At 43.5% G+C, this 23514-nt stretch overlaps 2 protein-coding genes across 4 annotated transcripts in view; one reads left to right on the top strand and one right to left on the bottom strand.

Moving 5' to 3' along the window:
- The window catches only part of LOC125723388 (NACHT, LRR and PYD domains-containing protein 12-like), a 216133-nt gene that overhangs the window by 120791 nt on the left and 71828 nt on the right, over positions 1–23514 (bottom strand). The gene's annotated exons all lie outside the window — the stretch shown is intronic.
- LOC125723392 (uncharacterized) lies at positions 3602–22271 on the top strand. Of its 3 annotated transcripts, none has more exons than XM_048999982.1 (3): positions 3602–3631; positions 11720–11967; positions 20075–22271. In XM_048999982.1, the coding sequence occupies exon 3, from the start codon at positions 20367–20369 to the stop codon at positions 21792–21794; it is 1428 nt and encodes a 475-aa protein (XP_048855939.1). In that variant the 5' UTR covers positions 3602–3631; positions 11720–11967; positions 20075–20366; the 3' UTR covers positions 21795–22271. The 3 variants fall into 3 exon arrangements, with proteins under 3 accessions (XP_048855939.1, XP_048855938.1, XP_048855937.1); XM_048999981.1 differs by lacking the exon at positions 3602–3631 and adding an exon at positions 10698–10739; XM_048999980.1 differs by lacking the exon at positions 3602–3631 and having other exon boundaries at positions 11287–11967.

Genomic DNA, 23514 nt, shown 5'->3' with positions numbered 1-23514 from the left:
ATTTATTATTAATATTTGTGTAATAATTTTTAAAACACAATGCCAGAAATGCTACTTAATATCCACATTTTTGGCCACTAGTGTATATTGTCCATCTTTAACTATTCCATGATGTGCTAATAATCCATCTATCCATCCATCCATTTTCCAAACCGTTTATCCTACTGGGTCGCGGGGGGTCCAGAGCCTTTCCCGGAAACAATGGGCACGAGGCAGGGGACAACCCAGGGTGGGGAGCCAGCCCATCGCAGGGCACACTCACACATGCACACCTATGGGCAATTTAGCAACTCCAATTAGCCTCAGCATGTTTTTGGACTGTGGGGGGGGGAAACCGGAGTACCCAGAGGAAACCCCACGACGACATAGGGAGAACATGCAAACTCCACACACATGTAACCCAGGCAGAGACTCAAACCCAGATGAAGAGAGGTGTGAGGCAACAATGCTAACCACTGCACCACCATGCCGCCCCCTGTGCTAATAATAATTATAATAATTATTCCCTGTGAGCAAATTCTGTTCACACATCCCCCAACTTGCCCCATCTTATGGGGAAGATGATGGTGCAGGAGGTAGTGCTATCGTTTAGCAACCAGAGAGTTGCAGGTTCAAGGCCTGGTTTCTCCTGACTCCATCAAAGTGTCCTTGAGCAAGACACTGAACCCCAAATTGCTCCCGGCGTGCAGGTTGGCGCCTTGCATGGCAGCCTCTGCCTCCGGAGTATGAATGTGTTGTGTGTGGATGGGTGAATGTGAGCCACCTGTAGCAGCACCTAGGGAGCTGGGGGTGAATGGCCTTGCTGAAGAACCTGCAAACATAACTGAGCCCAGGCTTGAACCAGTGACCTTCTGGTCACAGGTTGAAAGGTTGAGCCCACGACGCCACTTGCTCCCCCCTAAGGTTGCCGGCTTCTTGAGTTCATGTAGGAAGAAAAGTCTTTTCTGGACTTTGTTGGTGATGGAGGCATGTCCCACCATGATGGTGGTCGTGGTCCCCTGGAATTGGCATAACTCCACCACAGATATGGCCTGGCCAGTGCTTTCCTAAAGAAGGCGGGTGGGGTTGCTGATTTTAAATTTAGCCTGTTGGTGTTAATGCATTTGTGTAGTGCTGCCCAGCATTTAATGTAATAGCAGAACTCACTGTAGCACAGTGCTTTCAGGTGACAGCTCAGTCACACTTCTTTTTAATGAATGAACTTAATGCATTAAGTAAGTATTAAACAAATCATCACATGGTCGTGTAGGAGAGAGTTTGATATTGGGGGGGAGCACAACTTAATAGTATAAAGGCAAAGGCATATTTATAGGAGGGGCGAATGTAGCCAAATTAAATATTGGGGGTACGCTTCGGCAATAACCTGCTTGCTGTTCCTTTTGTTGAGGGCAGAGCTAATCAATTAAGTTAAGGGAGCTGATTGTGAAATCTAACAAACACGTGGAATGGCTGAGCTGAGGAGAGGTTTGGGAACCAAAGCCGTGTTCTTATAACCATCCAACAAGGTATCAGTCACTTTTTTGGAAAACAGGAGAAATTCAAGTTGCTTTTTATTGGGTTACTGTTTCAGTTATGACTTTTTTTGACTGCTAATACATGCTTTCTACTCAGACAAATAGCTGTAAACATTTTCATTGGCTGCCTAAGACTTTTGCACAGCACTGTACCTGTGCCTCCAGGAATGGACACCAGGCTGAACACTGGATACACGCCATAGAAAATGTTATTATTGTTAGGTAGCATCATTATATTCATTTTATTGTTTCCTGTTATCATATTCACATAATTAATGGTATCAAAAGTGAATCCATTCATTGTCCTATTCAGGATTGCAGGGGGTCTGGAGTCTATTCCAGAGGCTATGGGTGCTAGTCAGGGAACAACCCAGTATGGGACACTGGCCAATCGCAGGGCACCCTCATGCACTAATCACACACACATGCACACCTGTGGGCAGTTCGGTAACTCCAAGCCTCAGCATGTTTTTGGACTGTGGGGGGAAACTGGAGTACTCAGAGGAAACCCCACGACGACATGGGGGGAAACCGGAGTACTCAGAGGAAACCCCACGACGACATGGGGGGAAACCGGAGTACTCAGAGGAAACCCCACGACAACATGGGGGGAAACCGGAGTACTCAGAGGAAACCCCACAGCGACATGGGGGGAAAACGGAGTACTCAGAGGAAACCCCACAGCGACATGGGGGGAAACCGGAGTACTCAGAGGAAACCCCACGACGACATGGGGGGAAACCGGAGTACTCAGAGGAAACCCCACGACGACATGGGGGGAAACCGGAGTACTCAGAGGAAACCCCACGACGACATGGGGGGAAACCGGAGTACTCAGAGGAAACCCCACGACGACATGGGGGGAAACCGGAGTACTCAGAGGAAACCCCACGACGACATGGGGGGAAACCGGAGTACTCAGAGGAAACCCCACAGCGACATGGGGGGAAACCGGAGTACTCAGAGGAAACCCCACGACGACATGGGGGGAAACCGGAGTACTCAGAGGAAACCCCACAGCGACATGGGGGGAAACCGGAGTACTCAGAGGAAACCCCACAGCGACATGGGGGGAAACCGGAGTACTCAGAGGAAACCCCACGACGACATGGGGGGAAACCGGAGTACTCAGAGGAAACCCCACGACGACATGGGGGGAAACCGGAGTACTCAGAGGAAACCCCACAGCGACATGGGGGGAAACCGGAGTACTCAGAGGAAACCCCACAGCGACATGGGGGGAAACCGGAGTACTCAGAGGAAACCCCACGACGACATGGGGGGAAACCGGAGTACTCAGAGGAAACCCCACGACGACATGGGGGGAAACCGGAGTACTCAGAGGAAACCCCACAGCGACATGGGGGGAAACCGGAGTACTCAGAGGAAACCCCACGACGACATGGGGGGAAACCGGAGTACTCAGAGGAAACCCCACGACGACATGGGGGGAACGTGCAAACTCCACACACATGGAGCCATGAAGACTGTGAGGCAGCAGTGATAAAACAGCACCACCATGCAGGCCCTCAAAAGTGAATCGCTTCAGGAAATGTTTAAACAGACTCTCTACCAGCAGTCATACACATGAGGTCGCACCGCTGACAGGTGATCAGGGGAGGAAGCATAATGCCTCAGCATGCAGTGCTGGGGGGCTGCAGAGCAGCTACATAAATAAATCATCCATTCTTATTATTGTTAAAAACAATCCACTGCCAGTTCTGATACTTAAAATGTGTCAAGGTTTTTAATGATTTGACTCCCTTAATAGAAATATTTTGTTACCCACCTCCATATAATAGTAATAGAATTTCTCTGATGTAGTTCGTAGTGTGTTGCTAGAAGACACTGCAAAAAATTTCATCTGAAACTTTTTTCTTTTTTATTCCCTCATATTAACTGGGGAGTCAGAGTGCAGAAATACTAGCATTCAGATCTTTGGAATGGTTCCTGTAACATTCCTTTTATTTCATAAAACTGTTCAATTCATCAGACTTTATGAAAACTGCTATAGACAGACACGTTTGTAGTATTCTTTGAATATATATATTTAACCCCAACAGGATAACCATTCCTCAGACACAGCTGGACCTCTTATTACACGTCTGCCTTGGGGGGTGAGTTTCAGTTTGCCGAGATAATCACACAGTGACACATTCTGCAGGTAAGTAGTGTTTTAAGAAGCGTTTAAATAAAAATTGTACCAAGCTGATACATAGTTAAAGGTTTTGCAAAAATTGTGGTGGTCGTGATAAGGATCGGCAACTATTACACTGCAAAAAAGACCCATTTTACAGTAACTGTAAATGTAATGTTTTTAAGATGTTTTTATTTATGAATTAATCTTCAGTTGTTTTTATATCTCCTACACACAGACACCTGCTGTACTTTGTCCCAACAAAAGTCAAGGGGGAATAAAATTTATACTATTGCATAAATACGTTTTTAAGATCACATTTTTGATCTTCCATTTAATGTCATTGGAGTGCAATAATGTGCAAACTTGTTTATATGTATATCAACATTTAGAAAAGCACAAATGCCTTAATATTGATTATAACTATTTGTACTGAATTGTGCGGGAGTGTATTAGGTGGGACTGAGCTTTTTTTAAAGAGTATATTTTCAAGTTTTTGGTGAAGTATAAACAAGTTATGTGGAGCCATGTGCACACGCAGTTTTATAAATATGGACTTGTTTTCTTAAGTGCAGTTTCATTAGACACCCCAGGGTTTAAAGCAGAGTTCAGCCTTTAGAATCACTTATTTAAAGGCTTCAGGTGAGCTGTGATGTATAACGCTTTGCTTTGAATGAATATGTCTATATACCTAAATTTGTTCTACACACCATGAAACAAGCAGCAGCTGTAGCAGCCGAAGTGCAGACAGGGGCAGCAGCCCAAATGGCCTTTGACTGACTGTATAGATGTGGCTGATTCAGTCAGACAACGGTTTTCATGGTTTCATTCATTTGTAAATGTGTGGTGTAAAACTGATTACAGTAACCAGAAAAGGCTTCATTTGTTTCAAATTGGGAGAAGGTAGGGGCGGCATGGTGGTGCAGTGGTTAGCATTGTTGCCTCACACCTCTGGGATGCGGGTTCGAGTCTCCGCCTGGATTACATGTGTGTGGAGTTTGCATGTTCTCCCTATGTCGTCGTGGGGTTTCCTCCGGGTACTCCGGTTTCCCCCACAGTCCAAAAACATGCTGAGGCTAATTGGACTTGCTAAATGTGCATGTGTGAGTGAATGGTGTGTGAGTGTGCCCTGCTATGGGCTGGCCCCCCATCCTGGGTTGTTCCATGCTTCGTGCCCATTGCTTCCGGGATAGGCTCCGGACCCCCTGCGACCCAGTAGGATAAGCGGTTTGGAAAATGGATAGTTGGATGGAATAAGGTAAGTGATCTACTAGAGGTTGTAAAGCTCTTTAGAGAAGGGTTGTGAAAAATTCTGGTGAGGAGCTTCACTTCAAAATGGACCTCAGTGAGGCCAGGCAGAGACAGGTTTGTCCATAACACTTTACAATACTGGTCAACAAATAAGCATATATTTAGAAATGAATGCCAAAGTAACCATGAGTTAATGCATTTATTAACAATGTACACATCAGTAAATCCTGAAGCATGCCCCTTAACACCCAATGAAGTCATACAATTCATGTCTTTCTTACCTACTAACACATTTCTGACAAAAAAAAAATTACTTAATTAATTAGTAATTAATACAATATTGTCTATTGCTCTGTTGTTTTACCTAAAGATGGTGGTGGTGGCCTAGTGGTAGGATACTCGCCGCTGGGCTAACAGGTGATGGTGGGTTTGAAACCTATGTCCAGCACTACCACCATTGGGTCCCTGAGCAAGACCCTTAACCCCAAGTGGCTCCAGCGAGACTGTCCCCTGTAGTTAGGAAATAGGAATCATTTGGGATAAAAGCATCTGTTAAATGCTGCATATGTAACCGAATGAATGTAAACCTAAAGACGGTGCCCTAAGTTGGTGATTTCCAGGGAGATTTTCTGCAGACATGTCCTCCCCATGTCATCGTGGGGTGTCCTCCGGGTACTCCAGTTTCCCCCCACAGTCCAAAAACATGCTGAGGCTAATTGGACTTGCTAAATTGCCCGGAGGAGTGCAAGTGTGAGTGAATGGTGTGTGAGTGTGCCCTGCGATGGGCTGGCCCCCTATCCTGGGTTGTTCCCTGCCTCATGCCCATTGCTTCCGGGATAGGCTCCAGACCCCGTGACCCAGAAGGATAAGCAGTTTGGAAAATGGATGGATTTTCTGCAGATATCATACTTTAAGCCTTTGTGAGGGTGCAGGGCAGCTTTGATGTGTTAGTACAGGAAGATACTTGGTACTCAGCCCTTAACGGTTCCACATCAGCTACATGGAAAGGCACAAAAACAAAGGTCTTGGAGCAGTTCTGTACAGAAACGTCTGCTTTAAGTCAAAACTATAGTCAACTGCCACCAACACAAAAAACAGGCAATTTTGGCTTCTCATTCACATACCCATGATCTGGATTGCTACATTCTCTGTTACACATATTTTACTTTTAATTACATACTTACTTCATCAATTAGTTAATAATGATGTGCCCCATCAAGTAAAGTCATGAAATTATCATTAATTAACAAACTATCAATTATTATTGGTACGGGTCATTAAGTAACTGGAAATAGGCAAACTTTTATTAAGCATACTTAGTTCACTCAAGGATAAATTCATAATAAAGTGTCTTACCAAAAAATGAAATGACGCAAACATATATGCATGTCATTAACCAATATGTAGAGATCACATTCCCTTACCACTGTACATCGTACATTTTACACGGCAATAAAAACTTTCACAAAGATTTTTTTTCTTTATTGGAGGGTAGAAATTACATTAATGTTTTGCTGAAAACAAACAACAAGCAAAAGGAATGAAATTGTCCATATTACACTCTAGAAATTACCTTAAGTTTTCTGCTGCAAAGAACCAGCAAAAAAAAGACAGGGATCAAACAAAGAACATCAAGTGTCTTGAAAAAGCAATTTTTTTTTTTAAAATAGACTCAAAATGAGAAGAGACACTCTGGCTAAAGTCAGGGCGGCCCGTGGCATAGGCAATATAGACAAATGCTAAGGGCGACATCCATCCAGGGGGCGCCACAAACGGAAGAAAAAAAGTGTAACATTCCACTATTCTTAAAGCTAGTTGGTATTAATGTCTTAATATGAAAAGAACAAGTCCACATGAATTTACCTGCTTAGCAAAGCCTATTACATAGTAGTAGTAATAATAATAATAATAATAATAATAATAATAATAATAATAATAATAATAATAATAATAATAATAATGATGATGATGATGATGATGATGATGATGATGATAATGGGGCGGCATGGTGGTGCAGTGGTTAGCACTGTTGCCTCACACCTCTGGGACCCGGGTTCGAGTCTCCGCCTGGGTCACATGTGTGTGGAGTTTGCATGTTCTCCCCATGTCGTCGTGGGGTGTCCTCCAGGTACTCCGGTTTCCCCCCACAGTCCAAAAACATGCTGAGGCTAATTGGACTTGCTAAATTGCCCGGAGGAATGCATGTGTGTGTGAATGGTGTGTGAGTGTGCCCTGCGATGGGCTGGCCCCCCATCCTGGGTTGTTCCCTGCCTCGTGCCCATTGCTTCTGGGATAGGCTCTGGACCCCCCGCGACCCAATAGGATAAGCGGTTTGGAAAATGGATGGATGGATGGATGATGATGATGACGATGATGATGACGATGATGATACGTAACTTTCCTATGAGGCCACCGCGGCGCCCCCTCCACTTGTAACTCCCCTCAATAACGAACACAAGTTGATCTCTGATCACGGGCATTTATTCACATATCTATCTGGTCTAGCATGCCGTGAGAACTAGATAAAAAAATATACATAAATCATAAAATTAATCAGCAAAAACACAGGCATCCTCCTAAAAATAACCAAAGACAAACAAGAATACAGCTCGCTCACGCCATTAACTTGCAAATTGGACATAAAATCTCATACCTCATTGGCCGTGATAATTCAAGAGGAGTTAAAGAAATAAAATTTATGACTGCAGCTTATACAATAACTCCAATCCCCATGAATATTGACACTTATAAATTAAAACACTTTCTCAGCCTCATAACAAGTCCCGCGCTTACCTGATCGGAACGAAAATGTCACCAGCAAAACTGACCAGACCGCAACTCAAACGCCAGATTAGTTCCTCTATAGAAATACTAGAAAGCTCCTTAGAAACGTATGCCTTTAATTATAATTATGTTAATTACTAAATTCTTCATTTAAATCAAATAATGCTGCGGATTCAGTTATGTTTAAATCATTCTTATATTTAAATTAATTAAATAAATGTAAAGCAGCATAACTGATCCTAACAGCAGTTACACTCCTCCATCTGTTAGTTTTTAATTTAGGGCACTGTCTTATTATTTAATTTAGGTTTACATTCATTCGGTTTACATGTGCAGCATTTAACAGACGCTTTTATCCAAAATGACTTCAATTTCATAACTACTATATAACATGTGGTAACATCATCAAAATCACACTTTAGCTAGTTGATTTTTTAAAGACTGAACTGCACTTTAAAGTGTGACAAAGTGCTGCTCTGTACTTCTGTACTACTGGTAGAATCTGGAGGCCATTAGCTGGGAAAGATGAAAAGAATTGAGGTATGAACATTATGTAGTGAAGGTTTCGCAAATAAATCTGCCGATCAGCTGGCTGTCATGACTTTCACAGTCACAAATAATCCATGTTGTTGCACATTTAAAAACGATGTCTATGAATAGATATGAAGGTGATCAAAAGGCTACAAAAAACACTGACAAATCCTGACAATCCCCAGTCATAACAACCACTTTTGAAAGGCCAATACATCAAAATGTAATAGAAAAAATATTGTAGGTCAGTGAAACGTGTCCCACCCCAGTGGTTAAATGACACAGAATTTGATGCACTCCCCAAAGGTGTAGCCCCAAGTAAAAAGTTTGGCCACAAAGGACCAAAGAATTGCTGAGATATGTTAACACACAGTGATTGGCGGCATCACCATCAAAATCATTTGAATGTGATGGACAAATCGCTTTGCAAGTCAAAAGTTCCTCAGGTGTCACTTATGAGGCTGGGTACTAAGACTATCCATCCATTCATTTTCTTAACCGCTTATCCCACTGGGTTGCGGGGGGTCCGGGGCCTATCCTGGAAGCAATGGGCACGAGGCAGGGAACAGGATGGGGGGCCAGCCCATAGCAGGGCACACTCACACACCATTCACGCTCACACGCACACCTATGGGCAATTTAGCAACTCCAATTAGCCTCAGCATGTTTTTGGACTGTAGGGGGAAACCAGAGTACCTGGAGGAAACCCCACGACGACATGGGGAGAACATGCAAACTCCACACACATGTAACCCAGGCGGAGACTCGAACCCGGGTCCCAGAGGTGTGAGGCAACAGTGCCGACCACTGCACCACCATGCCGCCCCCCTAGGTCAATCCATTCAACAGTTATTAGCCACAAGGCATGTTTACTTATTGCAACACCACCTAGTGGTGGAATGACACTATTTTTGTTCTTATTCCTCAGAATTGGGCCCCAAGTCCAGTCACCAAATCAATTTTTTCCAATCAAAGTTTTGTTGAGATATGGCCACACATCCTGTTCTGTAGCTTTGTCATCAAATTCATTGGAGGATAGTGGCCATAGCATCTGACTTTTAGTAACTTTTGGTCACAATCCCTTCTAGATGATGCACCCCAAATTTGATGATGATTTGATCAACAGCCTAGGTTTCCAAAAAACTTTTTTTTCAGAAAAATTCTAAATGACAATATGACAGACTTAATTAATGAGTGCGATCGAAGTTAGACAAGCCATGGCTTTAAACACACCAAAGATCATAATCCCAGGCTTAAGAATTTACATGCAGAAACATATCTTGAAATTTGGCCTGATGCTGTTGCTACAGGAATGAATGGATTAAACCCAAATTTGGTGAGCCAGTATTTTGGATGGGCCTCTGTCAAGGTGCCAAACTACAAAGTAGAAGATTGTACAAAATTTTTGGCCTGTGCAAAATAAGTAGGTTTTTTGAAAAATTCAGAATGACAGAAAATCCAATAAGGAAATTAACGGCAATGGATGAATTTGAATGGGGATGACCAAAGGATTCAGAGGAATGAAAGATCACAAATCTAGGCCAAGGGGTGTTAACATACTTCATATATCAAGTATAATACCCGTAAGAAATGAGTTTATTATAAGAATGTCCGCTAAAGTCAGCTAAAACTGCTTAATTTCATTCTTTTTAGCTTTGCTCTGACTTTAGCTGAGTATTTTGTTCACCCTGGTGCTTGTTGGTAATACCCCAGTGAGTACAGTGCACGCCCCCTCCCCCAAACGGATTCTTCCCACATAAATGTGCCAACTTCCTTCACGAGGGAAAGATTTGGGATCCATTTAGCCTTTATTTATTTGTAATAGAGTATAAACGACCCACATATTTTAATTAATTACTTACATTCAGTGCTGTGTGTGGTTGTGCAGTGACTTTAATAGGAAGGAGTGTCTGCAGGTTTTCTGCCACACACAGGTACCAGCCCGTGTCCTTCCTCTCCAGTCGCCTCATTGTGACGCTGAGCACTTTATTAACTCTTTCATCACTGAGCTCCACAGGCCTCCCATCCAAACTCCCAGAATTCTCTACACAGGAGCCCCTGCCCATCCTATACCACATCATGTCAATGTAAATGTCAGTATAGTGACACTGAATACTGACAGTGTCTCCTTTCATAGGCGTCACCTCCTGTTTGTCCACAAGCTGCCCTGGAGATCCTGAAGACACAAATCAGAAACAAAGGAAGCACTAACGTTTGCATAACAATAAGATATTCTCACTATGATTATGAACCAGTAACTAGATGTTTATATCGTCTGTCCGTACATTTTATGCATATCTATAGCTGAGCTATGACATTTGTCATATTACTTATCATACTTAACACGGGGGCAGCATGGTGGCGCAGTGGTTTGCCCTGCTGCCTTACAGCAAGAAGGTCCTGTGTTCAATCCCAAGTCCTTTCTGCGTGGAGTTTGCACGCTCTCCCTCTGTTTGTCTGAGTTTTCACCAGGCGCTGTAGTTTCCTCCCACGGTCCAAAAGCATTCAAGAGGGGTTGAATGGTGAGTCTAAATTGGTCCTGTAGTTGTGTGTGCACCCTGTGGTGTGTTGGTGATTCCCCAGGGTTGGTTCCCACTTGTGCCCAGTGTTCTTGGGATAGGTTCCAGTCCCCAGGCAACCCCAGTTCGAATTAAGTGGCTTCAGAAAATGGATGGATGGATACTTAACCCCCTGTAGAAGCCCATGTAAACTGATATGGTTACTTTTTCCACGCTACATTTATCATATTGGGAAAAATTTAAATGCATAACAGCGGCCCTTCTACCTCCGACGAGCTAAAAGGTGTGGCACAAGTCCCCTTATCCTCAGGACACTTTATAACTGTGTCATCAAGAGCATCCTAACTGGATGCGTCGCCGGCTGGTATGATAGCCACACCACCTACCCCAGCAAAGCTCTGCAAGAAGTAGCACGGTGTGGGGAATATCATTATGAGATGAGCTTCCTGTCAGGGTCAGCTCCTGTTGTCCCAGTCTTGCATCCATAGCTTCTGGCTTTGACCTTGAATAGGATAAGTGCTACAGCCAATGGATGGATATTCCATACTGTTAGGTTGAAGAAACTGTTAGTAATCATTTGTTATCATTTCTGTATAATCAGCAATGAGTGTAAATATGTATATACATTATTTTGTTTTCCTTTACCTTCATACTTTAGATTATATTAGTTTACACGTATCCTGAGCACGTGTTTAAATAGTTGTCTACCTGAGTAAAACCAGAACTTCTTCTTACTCTCACAGTCTTTTCTTTGTTCTCACTCCAAGACCCCTGCCCCCCATTGACTATAAATAAAGGTGCCAAGGGGAACCACCCTTTGTAACACATTCCTTTGTAGCCTAGCATGCAGAGAGTGTGGTTACCCTTGTGCAAGTAAAACTCTAAGTGTGTTGTCTCGTAATTAATGGTGTGTACAGAGTTGGAGTGGAAAGCCTGTCGCTTTCTCCAACATATACTGTACTGTAGTTTGGTCCTGTGTGCAGGGTTGGAGTGGAAAGCCTGACGCTTTCTCCAACATATAATTTGGTCCTTCGAGCCGGATCCGAGGACACCTGACGACATCGCCAGCGCACCGAGAGGAGCGACACCGAAGTCTGTCGACAGCCACTCGGAGACGGGTGCAAGAAAGACCTGTAACGTGAATTCGTCATCAGGCCGGTGGTTAGAACTGCGCTCGACGTCTGGTGATGTCTGACGGACCTCGGTGGCGGAACACAGGCACACAGGACAGGTGAGACAACAAAGGTTATTCAGCGAAATAACCGGGTCAATTGACGTGGGTTAGGCTTAGCCGTAATTAAGCAGAAAAAGGGTTAGGCTTAGCCGTAATTAAGCAGAAAAGGGGTTAGGCTTAGCCGTAATTAAGCGAAATATGAACATGCATGTATTGTGTGAATGACTGGACTAAGACTATTATAGAGGCTTAGAGTTGCTTTGGTCAGTCCATTTGTTATTTTGCCTGGTGGGAAAGAAGTACTGGTGATTGAAGGATCAAGGACGGGTTTCATCCCTGAAAACCGATACCGCTGCACGAACAGCGTGCAGTAGAAGGCCGTATTGGTGTCCTCCCATATATCTCGTACCAGTGAAATTCCACCTAGGACCTGTGTAGTGCGGAGACGGGAAAGAAAAAAAATGGGAAAGAATCAGAGTAAGAGGATTGAACTAGAGGGAGATGAGAAGTTTATGGAAGGATATAAACCAGGTTCAGGACAAATAAGTAATCAGAGGTGGAGAAAAAAACATGGGTTTGAAGGGAAACTCCACACTCCAGATATCTTAAAATTACAAGGAAATTTAAGACTAGAAATGTTACAAACCTTGAAGAAAGGAAAATTGGAGAAAAGGAAAAAAGAATATAAGTATTCAGATAATTGGTTGGAACAAAGTAAGTTAAGAGATGTACGTAGAAAGCAGAAAAAGGATGATAGAAAGGATAAATTAACTGCAGCCGCTCTAGTCACTTTAGATGATGAGACGGTGGCCAAAATAAAACATAGAGAAAATAGACCACCAACACCACCACTATTGCCTGCCCCCATGCAACCCGTAGATAGAAGGGAAATAAAACAACCATCAGCTACGGGCACAATACCAAAGAAGCCATCAGCTCTTCCTTCTTCCCCCATTATAACTAGGAGTAGAGATCCTACGTTATACCCTGTGCGCGATCTAGCTACTGCTAAGGTTCGATGGCATCCGCGAAATGAAGGCATTGATATTGATAGTGAAGAGGAAGAAATAGAATTACAATGCCCCCTAGTGGAGGTGGCAAACCCTAATAGAGAGCCAGATGGAGGACCTGAAACAATGTTAGTCTATAGACCATGGACAGCTGAAGATAGAATGGCAGCATTAAAGGGAATACCTCCTGTTGATGAAGGGGTACCAGAATTTTGGACAGCAATATTGGAACTACAGAGCAGTTTCCACCTGAATGGTAGAGAAATGTTCCAATGTTTAAGACAGCTGTTCAATCATAAATGGGGAAGAGTAGCAGGAGACTTTACTGGTCATGGACCAGACAATCAACCACTTGCACATAATTCACAAGCTCTGCAACAGAGTATGCAGCAATTACATGGAAGGATAGAGACAGTGTTTATGAGACGAGCAGATTATGGCAGAATTGCACAATGCAAGCAAAAAGATGGAGAAGAGCCAGAGGATTTTATGGATAGGATGAGAGTGGTGTTTAGAGGGAATTCAGGAATTCCTTATAATGAGGAAAATGGAGGAGTTTATCAGCAACAGTTAAAACGTGCGTTCATCACAGGGCTAAAACCTGAACTGAAGAGATACATAGATAAACATTGGGTACATCAGAATACTGGTTCAGTACAGCAAGCCCTAGAATATGCCCAACACGCCCATACAGCACAAAAACAGAAATCAGACGCAGTGTTTGCTGCTAATGATACTGTTGCAATAATACATATGAATCCTCCGGGGAGGGGAGGGTTCAGAGGAAGGTCACGAGGCCGAGGAAGGGGGAGAGGTGCTTTTAGGAGCAATCAGCGAAATTTATTACAGCAAGATAACACTTGCTGGACATGCGGAAAACTTGGGCACTTAGCTAGGCAATGTAGAACCAAGTTTATAAACAACCCAAATTCCACAGAGAATCAATGACAATTAGCCTGTGAACTATCAAAAGAGCCAGATAAGCTGCAAAAACAGGATGAGACAGAAGAGATAGATTTGCAAGCAGTTTGCCAACTGCTAGCACTAAAACAACTTGAAGAACTACCAAAACGAAGGCTTATTATAAATGGGAAAATATATGAGTGCCTATGTGATACCGGAGCCTGTAGAACAGTGTTAACCACTAGCCCTCCAAGGGTCACCTTTTCTTCGTCCTCCATAAATATCCGAACTGCAGGAGGCCAAGCTGAAAGTCATCAATTGACAAATCCAGTTAGCATAAAAGATGAGGAAACAGAGTTAGAATGTCACGCCCAAGTGCTAATAAGCCCTTCATGTCCAGTCAATCTGTTAGGAAGGGATCTTATGATACAAATGGGTATTAGTGTGATTGCAACACCCACTGGCATGAAGGCTATAGTAGAAAAGCAAACTTTCGTGATACATGGCATGTCAGCTCCACAGTATTGTTGGTCCCTAGATCTGGGGGGGGACAGCACAGACACGTGAAATATTGAGAAAAACTAGAGAAAAGCAGTCCCCTAAACAAACCCAGTTCATGCCTGGCGATGCCTTACACGTCACTATGTGGTACAAAGGCACCCCAGGACCAGATTATGCCTATGACAAAACGTTTCATGCCCTTCAAGACACTTGTATCACCTTACAACATATATATGTTAACTCCACTACTGGCTTTTCTGCTGCTTCAGTCATCTTATCTAATAAACAACAGGCTGTGTTCAGAGGGGAAACACCACACGTATCTCTATCAAAACCACCTCAGATGCAGTGGAGGGACGTAGAGATGTTCTTATGAGATTCCATGCACAGTTACAATGACTACCAACCCGTACCTGGCTCCTTTTGGAGCTATGACAAAAAACACAATGTGTGGCGGTTTCCTTTGGGATGGAGAGTTCAAACCACTCTCACCACACACTTGCAGGACCCAACCTGACAAATTTTTTCTGTTCTGGAGGGGGGATCATGTCCAGATCTAGATCGCCTCCCGGAAGGGTTGTGGTCGTCCTCCCCCACTGATGTAGGACTGGTAAAGGGGTTTTCACCTTACAAAGTAATTGTGAAATCAGAACACCGCCCGGTAGTTAGACAATACCCGTTAAAACCTGAAGCAGAGAAAGGTATAGCCCCTGTAGTGCAGGATATGTTGGCATCAGGAATATTGCGAGAGGCTCCTGAGGCCACTTGCAATACTCCTATCTTCCCCGTCCAGAAGGGACATACAGGGAAATGGCGCATGGTGCAGGATTTAAGACCAGTAAATGAAATAGTACAACATGCTGCACCAGATGTGCCTAATCCACACCTTTTGTTAAATTCCTTGTCCCCTGACAAGAAGTATTTTTCAGTAGTGGATCTGAGTAATGCCTTTTTCTCAGTACCACTACATCCTGATTCACAACACTTATTTGGTTTCACTTATAAAGGACATAAATACACATACACTAGACTCCCTCAAGGGTTTTCAGAAAGTCCACATGTATATACAATGGCACTACGGTATTCAATGAGTTTCTGTAAAATACCATCCCATAGTCAAGTGCTACTGTATGTAGATGATATATTAATTGCTTCAGATACAAAACAGCATTGCAAAGAAGCCACACTGTTAGTGTTACAGCATCCAAACCACAGACTGGGAGGTGCTATGCAGCCCACACGGGGAGGACATTGACAGTCTGACGGCCTGCATAACAGATTATATCACCTTCTGCATGGATAACACTGTACCGACTAGGAAAGTACGGTGTTACTCCAACAACAAACCATGGCTGACTCCAGACCTGAGGACTCTGCTGGAGCAAAAAAGGAGGGCTTTCAGATCCGGAGATCGAGAGGAAATTAGGAGAGTCCAGAAGGAGCTAAGGAGAGAGATAAGGCGGGGAAAGAACAGATACAAGAGGAAGCTGGAGGAGCAGCTCCAGCAGAGCAACACAAGAGGGGTGTGGAAGGGACTTAATATCATCACCGGACGGAGCAAGGCGAGTGGAGGGGATCCGGAGTCTGGCGACCAGGATTGGGCTAATAGATTGAACCAGTTCTTTAACAGGTTTGACTCAGTAGCCCAACCCCCCCCTATCCACCAGAGCTCATCACACCTCCTTCACACCTCCCTGCAACCCCCCACAGTAGTCACAGCACCGGGGATATTGGCGGCACCCCATCTGCCCCCTTTGTCCCCCAACGGCCTTACTGCCCCTCCCCCCCATGCCGTTCAGCAGGAGTCACCCACCCACAACCTACACTGTGGCCTCTCCATCACAACTGACCAGGTGCGGAGTCAGCTGATGAAGATGAAAACCAGGAAGGCCGCAGGTCCAGATGGAATCAGCTCCAGACTGTTGAGGGACTGCGCAGGTCAACTGTGCCAGGTCATCACATACATCTTTAACCTCAGTCTCAGTCTGGAGAGGGTCCCCGTTCTGTGGAAGACGTCCTGCGTGGTGCCGGTCCCAAAGACAACGCACCCCAAGGAGCTGAACCACTTCAGACCTGTTGCCCTGACTTCACACCTGATGAAGACCATGGAGAGGATTGTACTTCACCACCTTCGCCCGCTAGTCAGGAGGGATCTGGACCCGCTGCAATTTGCCTACCAGCCGAACATCGGGGTGGATGACGCTGTCATCTACCTGCTGCATCGGGCCTTCTCTCACCTAGAGACGGCTAGGAGCACTGTGAGAGTCATGTTCTTTGACTTCTCAAGTGCCTTCAATACAATCCGGCCCTCAGTGCTGAGGGGAAAGTTAGAGGGAGCGGGAGTGGACCATCAGTTGTCTGCGTGGATCACGGACTACCTCACCAGGAGACCCCAGTATGTGAGACTCCGGGACTGTGTGTCTGAGGTGGTAGTCTGTAGCACGGGGGCCCCACAAGGAACAGTACTCGCCCCTTTTCTCTTCACCCTATACACTGCGGACTTCAATTACAACACGGACACTTGCCATCTACAGAAGTTTTCAGACGACACTGCCATTGTTGGTCGGGTGTCAGAGGGGAACGAGCTGGAATACAGGGGGGTCATCGATCGCTTTGTCAGCTGGTGTGAACTGAACCATCTTCATATTAATGCCAGCAAGACGAAGGAACTGGTGATTGACTTCAGCAAGAAGTCTTCTCCTACTACACCGGTGAACATCCAGGGTCTGGACATTGAAACGGTGAAGGAGTACAAATTCCTGGGTGTTCACCTAAACAACAAACTGGACTGGTCTACAAACACTGAGGCAGTTTACAAAAAGGGTCTAAGTCGTCTTCACCTGCTTAGGCGGCTAAGATCCTTTGGGGTGAACAGGACTCTCTTAAGGTCCTTCTATGACACTGTGGTAGCATCTGCTATCTTTTATGCTGTGGTCTGCTGGTGTGGTGGAATTGCAGAGAGGAACAGGGGGAAATTGGACAAACTGGTGAAGAGGGCCAGCTCTGTCCTGGGCTGCCCACTGAAATCCATCGAGCAGGTTGGGGATGAGAGGATGCGGTCTAAGCTAACATCCATTATGGACAACACCTCCCACCCCCTGCATGAGACTGTACGAGCTCTGAGCAGCTCATTCAGCAATAGACTTCTACACCCACAGTGTAGGAAGGAGCGCTACCGCAGGTCATTCTTACCAGCGGCTGTCAGACATTATAACAGTTTAGCGTGAGTATTTTTTACTCATATATGTTTAACTGACATATCACATGCTGTAACCAGGATCATTCACACCCCACCCCACCCCCGCACTTGTGTACATATCTCTGTACATTTTGTACATATCTCTGTACATCTTTATTTATTTCCAAAACTTTTGTACATTTGTATTTATATCTTTGTGTATCTACCTGCTCCTATTGTTCTATATTACGTTTTTGTGCAAGAGCTCTGTAACACCTAAATTTCTCATTCGTGGGATAATAAAGGTTTATTCTATTCTATTCTATTCTATTTATATGATACAGGACATAAAGCATCAAAACAAAAATTACAGTATTGCAGAGAGGAAGTTATATATCTTGGACATAAACTCTCCCAACAAGGTCGATCGTTATTAGAAACTAGAAAACAGGCAATACAAGAGGCACCAAAGCCAAAGACTAAACAGCAAATGATGTCCTTCTTAGGACTTTGCAATTATTGCAGGGAATGGTTACCTGATTATGCTGCACTCGTTCAACCTTTACAAACCCTGATTTATGGGAAGGACATGGCACTGAAAGATAAAATTCAGTGGACAAAAGAAGGAGAATTGGCATTCACAAATCTAAAAATGATGTTACAAACTAATGTGACACTTGCTCTGCCAGATTATCAACAACCATTTACCCTATGTGTTGCTGCAAATCAAGGGTATATGAAGGCAGTATTAAAACAGCCATTCGGCGCAAAAGAGAGGCCATTAGCGTTCTATTCTAAACGATTAGATGCAGTGGCAGCTGGCTTTCCGCAGTGTTTGCAGGCATGTGCAGCTGCTGCAGAAGCAGTGAAATTATCAGCAGAATTAGTGTTGTGTCACCCACTCACTTTGAAGGTGCCACATTCAGTTTCTTTAGTTTTACTGCAGACGCCACTGCCATTCCTCACACATGTTAGACATCTGACCCTAGTCTCACTCCTGCTTTCACAGTCAAACATTACTATACAGCGATGTGGTCCTCTCAACCCTAGCACCCTTCTTCCGACAGCGGAAGATGGAGAGCCACATTCGTGCAAAGCAGTTGTGGAAGAACAAACCAAACCAAGAGCAGATATTTTACAGACCCCAATACCAGATTCAACAGTTGTTTTTGTAGATGGATCAGCATCAAAAAATGACATGGGGAAGAACAAGGTCGGATATGCTGTAGTTACATCTACTGAAGTGTTAGAGGCCAATGCACTCCCCCCTGCTTGTTCAGCACAAGCGGCTGAACTCTATGCTGTAATTAGGGCATGTGAGCTCTTCAAAAACAAGCCACTTACAATATACACTGATAGTCAATATGTGTTTGGAGCTGTTCATCACCATGCAAGAGTGTGGAAAAATAGAGGATTCAAGACATCGCAAGGAACATCTTTAACTCATACGAACCTATTACTCAGGTTGTTAGATGTTGTGCAATTACCATATTGCCTTGCGATATGCAAATGTAAGGCACACCAAACTGATGCTTCCGCAATAGCTAAAGGAAACAGTTTTGCGGACGTGACGGCGAAAGGTGCTGCACAAAAACAACCTGCCTTAAATGTTACAGATGTCTTGTTGATAGATAGTGATGTACTATGTGATGCACAGACTCATGCACCTAAAACAGAAATACAGAGCTGGATGAAGAGAGGAGCAATACAGCAAGGGAAAACTTATTATATGAATGACAAGCCCATCCTACCAAAAAATTTATACAAGACAGCTGCCTTAGTGAGCCATGGAAACACCCATGTCTCAACAGGAGGGATGGTACATATTATCCAACAATACTTTTATACTATAAATTTTTCTGATTATGCAAAACAATTTTGTCGAGCGTGCTTAATTTGCTGTAAACACAATGCACAAGGCAACATAAGGCCAAAACGTGGCCAGTTTCCCGCAGCTGAGTATCCATTTCAAATTGTACATATGGATTTCATATGGATTTCATTGAATTATCTTGGTCACAAGGGAAGAAGTACTGTCTAGTCATTATAGACACCTTTTCTAAGTGGGTAGAAATATACCCTGTAAAACACTGTGATGCAATGACCGTTGCAAAATGTTTGGTAGGCCATTATTTCCCTACCTATGGCATACCTCATATTATAAGATCGGACAATGGGACTCATTTTGTAAATCAGACCATGTCCCTTTGCTCACAAGCATTAGGTTTTACGCTTAAAAATCATTGCGCTTATCACCCCCAGAGCGCAGGCTTAGTGGAAAGGACCAACGGCACCATTAAAACAAGACTCAGAAAGACAGGAAGAGACAAAAAGACCGTGGCCAGAATGTTTGTCTCTAGTAAAATTATGGATGAGAATAACTCCCACTCCTGCAGGATTGACACCATTTGAAATAGTGTATGGTAGACCGTTTCCCTTAGCAACCGAAATGAGTGATATAGGAAAAGCAGACAGAGAAAATACGTTAGCCGATTGGATGCGTAAACTACTAACATCGCAACAAAAACATAACCCCAGTAGTCTGCCAGTAAATTCTGTTTCTGTTCAACAGGATAATCTGCAGCCAGGAGATTGGATCCTGGTCAAGGTCCTGTTGCGAAAGGATTGGAGCACGCCTCGGTGGGACGGACCTTATCAAGTCCTCCTCACAACACCAACAGCGGTGAAAATAGCAGAGCGACCTTCCTGGATACATAAGAGTCACTGTAAGCCCATCAAGCCCGTGTCAGAGACCTCTGTACCTTCGGAGTAGCAGTGGAAGTCCGCTACAAAGGCGCAGCAATCAATAGGATACTGACGTCTCAACCCGGTGAAGAAAACAGCTGATCTGCACTCCATTTAGAATGGCTCTGATTGGGTGGGGATGTGGTAAGGTAACTCTCGGTGTAATTCTCTTTATGGGAATTGTTGGTCTGCTCTTGCACTCACCAGAGCAGGTGTTTCATCCACCTAGATGGACACATGACGGCTCCCACCTGAGACCTATCTCCACAAATGAGACCCATCCTTTCCTACAAAATTACTGGTACCGTTATGTTTATGATTCAGCAAAGAAAGACAATTTAACTAATTGTTATGTCTGTACCCACATGCCATCTCATGCCGACGGATTAACTATATATGGGAAACCTATGAATAAGTCACAAGCAAAGTGTGCTGCCTCTTTTGCAGGTGTAGGCTATCAGCATGATAATATAAAAATAAATGACACAGATCCATATACTGCTGGTTTGGATAATGGCGTATGTGCACAGCAGTTTTGGATCGATTTTGCTATAAAAGTGTCAAATATATCCTTACCTTTATCTGTCCACCTGAACATGGACCCTAAAACATTTAATCACTCAATGTGTTATGACCAAATGAACGGCACCCACCATATGGGGAACACCACCAACTGTGCCCAAATACTAGTACACGGAGAAGGTGCCCCGGTAAACATAAGTGGATTTAGTAATGGCACCTACTGGGTGCAAGGAGTAGCTTGGTTATGTGGACCCCGCGCATATTTCGTTTTGCCCTATAACTGGTATGGTGTGTGCGCTCCAATCTTTGTGTCAGACCATACTTTCCTGGTGTCACTGTCGTCTACACCAGCGAACCGCAGGCGCCGGTCCATCATAACTACAGCTTCTCTCCGTCCTCATGACAGTGTCTGGGGTTCAGATGTTCCCCAGGAGTTCAAACATTGGTCTACAGACCAGAAAGTATTAATGTCTCTTTTTCCCTGGGTAGGAACAGCAAAGAATACGTTACGATTAGAAACTATTGATTATCGTTTGGGGCTGTTCATAAATAACTCCATCATAATAAATGAGCAACAGAATGGAGAGATAGATGCTATTAAACAGATGGTCATTCAGAATAGAATGGTTTTAGACATACTTACTGCTGCACAAGGTGGTGTATGCGTGCTTTTAAATAATACCTGCTGTACATATATTCCCGATAATGTGCACTCACCCAACATGACTACAGCCTTGGACCGTCTGCGAGAACTTCAAAAGATCATGACCTTAGACCTTCATGCTGGCCCCTCATGGTTGAATTGGTTTCTTACTGGGTCCTGGTGGCAGTTACTGCTAAAGTTCTCACTCCCCATTCTTGTTACATTATTATTTGTATGTTGTTGTTTCATTTGTATTATACCCTGCCTCCGTTCCATGATACAACACACTTTTAGTTCTGTTTTTCTGCTATACACTGCAGAAGAACGAATGGATTTACTAACCTTGTCTAGCCCTCTTAATAATGATGATGATGTGATCTGAATGACGGTTGTGCTGAAAGTGCTTTTGCAATTTGTACAATACTGATGTTTCTGATCATACTGTCATGATAAACAGGAGGGACTGTTAGGTTGAAGAAACTGTTAGTAATCATTTGTTATCGTTTCTGTATAATCAGCAATGAGTGTAAATATGTATATACATTATTTTGTTTTCCTTTACCTTCATACTTTAGATTATATTAGTTTACACGTATCCTGAGCACGTGTTTAAATAGTTGTCTACCTGAGTAAAACCAGAACTTCTTCTTACTCTCACAGTCCTTTCTTTGTTCTCACTCCAAGACCCCTGCCCCCCATTGACTATAAATAAAGGTGCCAAGGGGAACCACCCTTTGTAACACATTCCTTTGTAGCCTAGCATGCAGAGAGTGTGGTTACCCTTGTGCAAGTAAAACTCTAAGTGTGTTGTCTCGTAATTAATGGTGTGTACAGAGTTGGAGTGGAAAGCCTGTCGCTTTCTCCAACATATACTGTACTGTAGTTTGGTCCTGTGTGCAGGGTTGGAGTGGAAAGCCTGACACTTTCTCCAACACATACTTACATGCACTCCACACATTAATGTCAAATGAGAGTATAATTTTCTTTACATGCACTATTAAGTATTAACATGGTCTATATGAGTAATTATGTAACTAATATTAAATAAATTTAAAGAATATATACCATGCAGTGTTGGCCTCCCATCTGCAGGGTAGACCACACGAATCCTAGCCATAGTCTGTGCCTATGTGTATAGACTTTGCATGTCCTGAATATGTCACATTAGACATGGATTGATATCAAACTTGGTACTTCATGATTAAAGCTAAATCAATAACGTAAAACATTCCCATTTAAATATTCAATTGCTTGGTAAAAGGCCTATTTACCAATTAAACCAGTAGCAATAGCACATAAATCCATTAAATACACAGATTAAGTTTAATTTGGTCTCAGATATTACAAAACCTCATGAATAATACACTGACATTAGGTCTATATATTTGTGTGTTTTTTTCCTCATTAGCCTAGCCTACTTTTTGTCTCTGGGGAAAAGGATACGAATGAACTCGCATGTACGCTAAACATGACTTTATACACAAACACGGAATGTAGTGTCCAGTGTTCAAACTCATTGATTTCAGGTCATTTTCACCTGTTGAAATGATTGAAGACAACAAAAAGATCATTTAAAGCAGAAATGCATTTATTTTCTAATTAGATGTCAGCAAAACATTAAACATTTGTATGTAGTAATTGCAAGAAAACAAAAAGAAAACTAAATATACCATTTTAAGTTTCTGGTACTGTGACATAACACTGATATCAGCGCATTTAACAACGTTACACATGACAGGCTGAACTATTCCTTCTAAGCTAGGTATCCTAAACTCAGTACGTCCAAACAAAAGCAAAAACAGAAATACTGTCACAGGTCCAGGGCGGATTGAGAGCGACAGCGTGTCATGGAGCAAGCAGAAACAGAGAGTGGACGACTCACTCAGGGATTCAAAGGAGGAAAGGGGATAAACACTAGAGACACTAATAAAAACAAAAGCAGACCACGAGGGGTAAAAACAAGACAAGGAACAACAGTAATCAAATAAGAAATCGGTCGGTGGGTCACAAGCTTTTTTTTTTTTTTTTTTTTCCCTCCACCACCCCCCCTCTGCGGAGGACCACTTTATTGTGCCCGAGATGTTATTTCAGGTGGAGTCTAG

The sequence above is a fragment of the Brienomyrus brachyistius genome, unplaced genomic scaffold (genome assembly GCF_023856365.1).
Source record: "Brienomyrus brachyistius isolate T26 unplaced genomic scaffold, BBRACH_0.4 scaffold48, whole genome shotgun sequence".
NCBI lineage: Eukaryota > Metazoa > Chordata > Actinopteri > Osteoglossiformes > Mormyridae > Brienomyrus > Brienomyrus brachyistius.
This window is presented reverse-complemented; position numbering and strand designations above follow the sequence as displayed.